This window comes from Poecilia reticulata, linkage group LG2 (genome assembly GCF_000633615.1).
Source record: "Poecilia reticulata strain Guanapo linkage group LG2, Guppy_female_1.0+MT, whole genome shotgun sequence".
Classification (NCBI taxonomy): domain Eukaryota; kingdom Metazoa; phylum Chordata; class Actinopteri; order Cyprinodontiformes; family Poeciliidae; genus Poecilia; species Poecilia reticulata.
In genome coordinates this window covers 16,869,584-16,878,882 of record NC_024332.1, presented here as the reverse complement: position 1 = coordinate 16,878,882, position 9,299 = coordinate 16,869,584, and the positions used below count along the sequence as shown (strand labels likewise).

The 9,299-nt window shown below is 40.7% G+C and overlaps 1 protein-coding gene across 1 annotated transcript in view; it reads left to right on the top strand.

Annotated features, from left to right (window-relative positions):
* The window catches only part of mycbp2 (MYC binding protein 2), a 67,045-nt gene that overhangs the window by 29,281 nt on the left and 28,465 nt on the right, over nt 1-9,299 (top strand). The window contains exons 26-43 of the mRNA XM_017309059.1: nt 59-193; nt 287-370; nt 936-1,032; nt 1,128-1,320; nt 2,275-2,549; nt 2,647-2,868; nt 3,537-3,728; nt 5,066-5,272; nt 5,393-5,530; nt 5,627-5,805; nt 5,888-6,030; nt 6,128-6,228; nt 6,321-6,539; nt 6,617-6,839; nt 7,807-7,925; nt 8,357-8,444; nt 8,556-8,605; nt 8,703-8,875. Of these exons, the coding sequence (XP_017164548.1) occupies nt 59-193; nt 287-370; nt 936-1,032; nt 1,128-1,320; nt 2,275-2,549; nt 2,647-2,868; nt 3,537-3,728; nt 5,066-5,272; nt 5,393-5,530; nt 5,627-5,805; nt 5,888-6,030; nt 6,128-6,228; nt 6,321-6,539; nt 6,617-6,839; nt 7,807-7,925; nt 8,357-8,444; nt 8,556-8,605; nt 8,703-8,875 (2,838 nt within the window). The remainder of the gene's footprint in view (nt 1-58; nt 194-286; nt 371-935; nt 1,033-1,127; nt 1,321-2,274; nt 2,550-2,646; nt 2,869-3,536; nt 3,729-5,065; nt 5,273-5,392; nt 5,531-5,626; nt 5,806-5,887; nt 6,031-6,127; nt 6,229-6,320; nt 6,540-6,616; nt 6,840-7,806; nt 7,926-8,356; nt 8,445-8,555; nt 8,606-8,702; nt 8,876-9,299) is intronic.

Sequence of the window (9,299 nt, the reverse complement as noted above, 5' to 3'; positions counted from 1 at the left end):
TTTTTTTTGTGATCTGCCTACATGCTTGGCTTAAATTGATGGTTCTTTTTGTTTCCAGGGAGAAATACGCCATGATGTTTGACGAGCCGGTGCTGCTGCAGCTGGGCTGGTGGTACGTGGCGTGGGCCAGAGTCTCTGGCCCCAGCAGCGACTGCGGTTCCCACGGACAGGCAACCATCACAACTGACGACGGGTGAAGCATTATTGCATTTAAGCTAATAAATATTTTTATACCCTTGAATTAGTGTATCAAATGTGTGTGTGTGTTTTTTTTTTTCTTTTTTAGTGTTGTCTTTCAGTTCAAAAGCTCCAAGAAATCCAACAATGGCACCGATGTTAATGCGGGTCAGATTCCTCAGCTACTCTACAGGCAAGCAGAGCTACATTTCTACATTYTGTTGAAAGTTATTTAAGCATTCCAATGCCTGGGGAAAATATTCATATACTTTGTATTTTTCCACACTTTGTTTGATAAAAGTATGCATTTGCTTTGTATTTTTCCACTTTTTGTCATGTTTCAATCACAATCGTAGTCCAACACAAAGTAAAACATAATTGTGAAGTAGATGGAAAATCTGAAAWGTGTGGTGTGCATWTAGAGGCTGAAAGTGTTGCCCATCATTATCCTGTATTTAGTTCTCTTGATGTTTCATATCAGTTGTGACAATTCTATCTTTCTCTGCTAAAGTAATGCAACCCCACAGCATGATGCTGCCGCCACCATAACACACTCAAAGTGTCACTTTTCCACCACACAATGTTTTGCATGTAGACCAACATGTACAATTTAGCTTTTATTACTTTCAAGGCTCTGTGTCTGCCTGTAGGTTTATCAAATTCCAAATTCAAATCAAGTTTATTTATATTGCACATTTAAGAGCAATTGGCTAAATATAATGAAGAAATGGGTTAATAATTTTGATGTTTAACACTAGGCTTCCATCCCACGATGGCAACGCTTCCAAAGGAAAACAGCAAACCAGTGAACCAGTTCACATCCTGAAGCGGTCATTTGCTCGAACGGTCTCGGTGGTGAGCTTTTTTTGTGTGTGTGTGTGTGTGTTTTGATAATAACTATGTTTGTAAGTGAATTTTTTATTTTTTTTTGACTATCGCTTTGCTTGTAGGAGTGTTTTGAGTCTCTGCTGAGTGTTCTTCACTGGAGCTGGACCACCCTGGTGTTGGGAGTGGAGGAGCTTCGAGGTTTGAAGGGTTTCCAGTACACGGCAACGCTGCTGGACCTGGAGAGACTCCGCTTTGTTGGCACGTGCTGCCTCCGCCTGCTCAGGGTTTACATCTGTGAGATATTCCCCATTGCAGGTAGGAACACCTTTAGAGTCTGGAAAAAATATGTTTAAGTGTTTTTCAGGTCTAGATAAAAACRAAGTACAGAATTCACACTTTATTTTCTTTTTCAAATGCATTCATCCATCCACCCTGTTTTACATGTTCTTGACTCCTATGTATAGTCCTGAGTTTTTTGCTTGAATGTCCAGAATTGCATAAAAACCTGTGGAACAAATCTAGAAAAAAAAATGCTTGCATAATAAGCATAGAATATTTAAACGGACAAAATGTAGGAGCCTTGTATATTTAAAGACTGAGCAATGAAGAAAATATATACTATAAGTTTATCTTTAACTTCTGTACTCTTGCTTTAAAAAAGGGCTAAAAAGATTTTACTTGGAAAAAACACATTACTTGGATTGAAARATGCTGAATCTTTAACATTTCTTTGCAACRCAGAAACTGCCTAATCCGATCAATCAGATTAAGTATTAATCCGATTGAGTTAGTAATCGATTGATTGTTAAATTGAGCACACATACTCAAAAAAGGCCTTTTAGTGAAAAGCATTTCAGAGTAGTAATTAAGCCAAAAACTCTACAAAACTATATACTCGCRTAGTATAGTTTTAGCTTCATCTGGTTCAGATTTACAAACGGAATGCTATGGTACTGTATTTTAGGCAGTAAAATGTTTTTCTTATTTAAAAAAAAATGTAATTGTTTATTTGAATCTTTTAATGTACTTTTAATATTGTATAAAAAGGCCTAAGTGGTTAAATCTGTAGACTGTGCATATTTCTAATCARAATAWTTGTAAGATTAACTGATTACTAAGATAATYGTCAGCTGCGGCCGTAAAAGAAACCAGTGTGCTATTATTAATGTGATTTTTCCTATGCGCAGGTATTCTTACAGAAAATAATAAAATAAACACCACTTGTATTCATTGCAAGAATAATAATGCTCTGTTCTGTCTGATTTACAGCCAGCACCAAAGCTGTGGTGGAGGAGTCCAGCAAGCTGGCCGAGTGTGTGGGAAAGACGCGCAGCCTGCTGAAGAAGATCCTGTCAGAAGGCATGGATAACTGCCTGACTAAACTGGAYAATGACCCTCAGGGCTACCTGTCTCAGCCTCTTACCTTGCTGGAAGCTGTGCTGCAGGAGTGCCACAACACATTCACCGCTTGCTTTCACTCCTTCTACCCAACTCCAGCTCTGCAGTGGGCTTGTCTTTGTGATCTGCTCAACTGTCTAGACCAGGTAGGAGGATTTCATTCTTCCAGAAGCTAAAATTTACCTTCACTCTGAGGAAAAAAATAAATGAATAAAAAATTCTCTTTCTCTCCTTGTAATCCAGGACATTGCTGAGGCAAATTTTCGCACATCCAGCAGCCGTCTGCTGGCAGCTGTAATGTCAGCTCTTTGTAACACTTCAGTCAAGCTGACATCCATCTTGCCCATTGCATACGATGGAGAAGTGCTGCTGCGTTCATTAGTGAAGCAAGTCAGCACGGAGAATGACTCTGCCCTTGCTCATCGCTTCCCCCTGCTGGTGGCCCATATGGAGAAACTAAGCCATGTAAGTTTTGACGGCAGCGATATTCACCCTGTGAATAGATTTTCTTGAATCTTGCTTAACTGTTTCTGTGGAATTTGCTTTTATCATTTTACATTTTTGGATAAGTATGGAAAGACGAAAACCAATTACTGAGAAATGTTTACTCAATTATATGGAAATTACATATATTCTGTTTTTTGTTTTTTTTTTGTTTGTTTTTTTGACAATTCACAAATTCAGTTTTGTCACAGTCACTAATAGGAAACCCAGTGATATACATGCTCATTCAGAAATCACATGTGGCCATTTCACCTGTTTGGGTCTTCAATTGGACTCATGGATACAAAAAAAATTAATGCCAAAAAAGTAATTAAAACGGCTACATATCCCAGCAACCCCAGGTTATGAACTTGGGTTTAAATAAAAAAAAAAATCTGTATTTAGTGGTCGACTTATCCTTTTCACCAAATCATAGATTTGAATTTTYTATACTAAATCAGGAGCCAACTTGAGCTTTGTGATTTCCATTACATAAAGATAATAAAATTAAAAAATTAAAAATGGACCAAAATCTTCACATTTTAATCTAGAGAAGTAKGAAGTTTTCAAATGGAAAGAGAAATGTGTTTTAACTCGGTTACATCAGCATTTAAGAAAATTCCCATGTGTAACGTGGCTTCCTGTTTCAGACSGAGGAGAACCTGATGGGTATGACCAGTTTCCGAGAAGTGCTGGAGAAGATGCTGGTGATCGTGGTGCTGCCGGTGAGGAAGACTCTGAGGAAGGAAGTGGAGCTGTTCTCCCCTCACCTGGTCTCCAACACCTGCGGGCTGCTGGCCTCCATCGTCTCTGAGCTCACAGCGTCCGCCATGGGCTCCGAGGTAGCCTCACATCCACTTCACTTCACTGAGAGCAACAAAACACAAACAACAAGAGCGTTCGCCTCGAGGCTTGGGTTTGGCAAACACCTCACCATCATCACGAGCTTTATGGTCACTCAGTGACCTGTTTTTTTTTTTKTGTGTGTTTTTTTTTTTGAGAGTATATACACAAAATCAATCTTTAGTGCTTAACTTTGATATTTATGCTTTTTGCATTTTCATCTCATGTTTCTGTCTCTTTTAGTTTATCAAATGACTTGAATCTYCTTCTTCATTTTTTAATCAAATGTCACACCCAGACCTTTTATTCCCTCTGCTTATTGGCGATCTTTTGCCATTTAATTTCATTTAAACTGTCACCAAACTAGCTTGTGACAGTTACGGACACTTTGTCCTTCCTGTTCTTAAAAAAAAAAAAAACAGCAACAAACTGAAGGAGGGCGGGGGGCCGAGGGGCATTTTGCTGTCCTTTATGTTTTGATGACTCATTAGATAGGAGTGGCCAAATGCTTGTCAGCCTTCCTTGTATGCACACTCCCTATTATTATCATCAGTCGCTGCAGTCAGGAATCCTGTTGCCATAGCAATATCACTTGACAGCAGCACCCCCACAGCAATGTTTTTCTCCTCAGTCTGTTGTCAGGGAAACAACTGTTTCCTCCTCAGTGTACCCGATTAGGTATCTCAGCAGTTGTCTGGTCCTTAACTCCCATCAGGGTGGAAGAAATAGCAACTTTATTTTTTTATTTATTTTTATTTTTTATTTTATTTATTATTTATCATTAGGAGATAAAGTTTATTTTTGATAGTATATTTTCATAGTTTTTTGTAATCCTGTCATTTGGAATCGGAGATTTCTTGTTGGTTCCTGGGTTTTAATTACTGTTCAGGCTTAACCTGCTAAAACAGTTTCAGCTAAATCCAATTTCTCTATAGTAGTTATAATTAAGAGCATTCCTTTTTAGCCTTTCTGCCATAAACCACCATTATTTATTTTAGTAGCACAAGAGACCTCACTGTCTGAGAGTCGTTGTAAAATCATAATTCACTTTTATCTTAAAACAAAGACGAAATAATTGAGTTGATATTTTGAACTCAATTGGCATCTCATCATATTGATTATCAGCCACATTGGCAATATGTATTGGATATAGATACCCATTTTTTTTTTTTGTATCAGTTCATCCCTAGTTGTATATTGCATTTATTCCTTTAATATTCGACCTGATCCATGTCACTTATTATATACCGTTTTGCCTTCCTGCAACCATTGCTGCTAATTTCTCAATAAACCTAAGCTATTGGGTACATGTCTTTCTGTGTGCTTCTTTTATTAGGTTGATGGACTGAACTCGCTCCACTCTGTGAAAGCATCTCCAAACCGCTTCACCAAAACAAGCCAAGGTCGCAGCTGGAACACAGGCAACGGCTCCCCGGACGCCATCTGTCTGACGGTGGACAAGCCGGGCGTCGTGCTGGTCGGGGTCTGCGTCTACGGAGGAGGGGGCATCCATGAGTACGAGCTGGAGGTGCTGGCTGACGACGTAAGCGCTCATAAGTCTTTTCTGCCTAGATTAGCTTTTCCTAACACTTAGCTGTGTTGTTGCTTGGCCGGTTTTCAAAAAAAAAAAATTATTTCCAACTTTTGTATACGTGTCCTTCAGGCGCAGACGGAACACCCTGGCGACTCGGCACATTCTCACAGGTGGACGTCTTTAGAGCTGGTGAAGGGCACCTATAGCACTGATGACTCTCCCAGCGATATTGCGGAGATCCGCCTGGACAAGGCGGTGCCGCTAAAGGTACTTGATCATTCTGGAACAGGCCGTTCAGGGATTTCTCTCAAGCTTCAAAGATCTACAGCCGAGTATTAAAGTGTGAATTATTTTCTGCTGCAGGAAGGGGTGAAATACGCTGTTCGGTTGCGTAACTACGGCAGCAGGACGGCCAATGGGGACGGAGGAATGACGACGGTGCAGTGCTCAGACGGCGTTTCCTTCACCTTTAGCACTTGCAGCTTGAGTAGCAATGGAACCAATCAGACCAGGGGTCAGATCCCTCAGATTCTCTACTACAGGTAAACACAGAGCCAATCAATTCTTATATATTGTCTACAAGGTTTCTTTTTATTTAACACATTTGTTAAATAATAACTGAAGGAGCGAATACGATGGAGACCTCCAGTCTCAGCTGCTCAGCAAAGCCAACGAGGAGGACAAGAACTGTAGCAGAGCTCTGTCTGTGGTTAGTGCTGTGGTCAGAGCTGCAAAGGACCTTCTCCACAGGGCTTTTGCAGTTGATGGTAAGTGCAAAAGCTAATATGATGGAGAAACTTTGTAGCTGAAGACATATGCATTCAGATTTTTTTTTTTACAGTAGTTGTCCTATCTTCTTTGCAGCTGATGACATTCCAGAGCTGTTAAGTTCTTCCAGCCTCTTCTCCATGCTGCTGCCGCTCATTCTGGCCTACATTGGACCTGTTGCTGCCTCTGTGCCAAAGGTAGAAGCTACAAGCTTTGACCAGTGCTACCAAAAAAAACAAAAAACTTTAATTGATATCATGAGGTGTAATGTCTCCTCTTCCACTTGCAGGCTGCTGTTGAGGTCTTCGGCCTAGTTCAAGAGCTGCTACCCGCCGTTTCTGCCCTCAACCAAAAATACGCCCCGCCTTCCTTTAACCCCAACCAATCCACTGACAGCACCACCGGGAACCAGCCTGAGATCGGCCTGTCGGCTTGCACCACTTCAAACCACTACTCTGTGATCGAGAGCGACCACCCGTACAAGCAAGCTGGGGTCACACAATATAGGGTACTTCACCTTTTAACCGTACCAATAAATCATCAAAACATGCAGCGAGGCGCTTAAGTCGTCGTTTCTGCTCTCAGGTCTCCTTCCCAGACTGCGTTCGATGGACCACCATAGAGTTTGATCCGCAGTGTGGGACCGCGCAACCGGAGGACGCCCTTCGGCTGCTCATCCCCAGCCGCACTCTCCACCTGTCAAACCTGGGTGGGAAGCCTTTGATCCACGACACCATCAACACGTGGACTGAACTTAGGAAGTTCTCAGGCTCCACTGGCTGGCCCACCACCGTGCTGGTGCTTCCAGGTGAGATTATTACACCTGGGAAAATCTGTTCTTGTTTTGTTGATCCTAATTAGGGATCCTACATGGTCTGGTAAGGCCTGGAATTTGACCTCAGGGCTTTCCATGTCTTGATGAGTTTAGATAAATGTTTCTTTTCTTATTTGTGTCCTTTATTCCTTATGTTTTTTCCTTCTATCCTTTCTCTCCTTTTTTGTTCTGGTGTCCTCCTGTCCTTTCTCTCACAAGTTCTTCCTTCCTCTGTTCCTTGTGCGCTTGCTTCTATCCCTCTTTGGGTTTTTCCTTCTTATCCTCCCTACCTTCCTGTTGTCTTGCATCCATTCCATCCTTGTGTCCTTCCTCCCTTCTCTCTCCTTTTTTCCCCTTTATTCCTTTTCTTTCTTGTTTCCTTCCTCTCACTCCTTTACTTGTCTTTTCTTCCTGAAGTTCATTCTCCCTTACTTCCTTGCGTCTTGCTTCCATGTTTCCCCAGACACCACATCTCTTATTCTGGTAGCTTAAGCAAACCATATCTCTGCTGTTACTACAAGGTTAGATAAAGAATGAACACAGAGTGTTATGTTACTACTTTGTCAATACTAATCTAACAGGACAGCAGCTATTAGCCTCAGGTCTGTGTGACACTGCTGATGTTGCCACAATCGTGATGTGAGGATTTAAATACAATCCTGAAATAGTCAATTATGTTGTGATGTCAAGTATCAGAAAGGATGGGACAAATTATCATAGGAGGCAGGAAAAAACCCTTTGGTACAGTTTAATGATAGTATTACCAGCATTTTAAACAAAGAATGTGGTAGAAAAATGAATCACCGTCATACTAAAGACAGTAGTTCAGTAGTATGTTTTTCATTTATCAGTTAACGAGAATTCCTAGCTGTAAATGAGATTATTATGCAGCCTTTGTCACAGGCATCTTGCTGAACATATAAAATCTCTTAATCAATTTCAACGCCTTTTCTCCCTTCAGGAAACGAAGTTCTCTTTTCATTGGAAACGGCCTCAGATTACGTGAAAGACGAGAAAGCTTGCTTCTACGGCTTTAAGTGTGTGGCTGTCGGATATGAATTCAATCCCGGCCCCGACGAGGTAAAGACTCACTGTTTCACTGAAACAGTTCTACAGGCGATTTAGTTAAATAAAAAAATAAATAAAAAAACACGCAGCACCATCTTGACACACAGTTGAACTTTAAAATTAAAATGAGAGTGGCAAAAAAGAAAATGCACATTAGCATTTTACATGTTTTAAGTGCATGCATCACTTAAATGTGAAGTCACAAACTGTTTGTGACACATTATGAACTGCAGTTTTGTTTCTGGTATTCCAGCTCAACCAATTAATAATTTTCAGTTTTATAGAAAATTCTGTTGTTTTTTTCCCCTCTACACCCTGTGCTTAAAATGTTCTCCAATCTGGTCCACTGCAAGTCTGAACACTGGTTGGATGTTGTGGCTTGTTGACAACGTTCTGTTAAAGGTGAATGTGAACTCTCATCCAATTTGTTTTTGGGCTTTCAGGGTATAATCCAGTTAGAGAAAGAGCTGGCGTTCCTGGGCAGCGTGTGTGCTGCAGCTTTAATGAAGAAAGATTTAGCCCTCCCTATTGGTATGAAAAACGCAGCATAATGGATTTTTCTTGTCCCTTATGACTATTTTTTTAATAAATCTGTTTTTCTATTTTTAAGTATCAATCTGTTTGGTCCTGTTTCTAATTTAGGAAACGAGTTGGAGGAAGATCTTGAGATTCTCGAGGAAGCCTCCCTTCAGGTACGTTAGCTGTAAAATGAATCCTAAGGTGTGTTGAATGTAAAAGTGTACATTTCTTAAGCACTTGCATATATTTTTTTTTACCTCACATTCCTAGGTGTGTAAGGCCCACTCTGGGATCCTGGGGAAAGGTCTGGCCCTCTCTCATTCTCCTACCATACTGGAGGCCCTGGAGGGCAATCTGCCCCTCCACATCCAAACAAACGAACACTCTTTTCTGGAGGACTTTATCACCTGCGTATCAAACTCAAGCGGAGGGCGACTAGCCAGGTGTGCAGCTGCTCTTTGATGCTGACAAATCAAGTCAAGTCATTTTATTGCCATTGCACCGTTTCGCTGAAATCAAAAACACACCAGAGTGAGAATAAATAGATCATAGGAGAACGGCAAACAGATCAAATATATGAAACAAGAGCCCTCTAATGCCATTTTTAGCTCTCCTCACTATGCTGCAGGGCCCAAAGCACCTCCTGAGAGCAAAACAAAGCTTATATTGCCCCTCAAATCTGAAACAAACTTCTAGAAAACTAGAAAACAGCAGAAATAGTTGAGTTTCTTTTAAATCGAGGCTAAAAATCCACACCTGCTCAGAATCGTCTTTGATTAGTACTAACCGGAACGTCGATCAACATAGTTGATGTGTTTTGATTACTGAACAGATAAACTTGACTTTAATTCTTTCACCTTTTTGCTC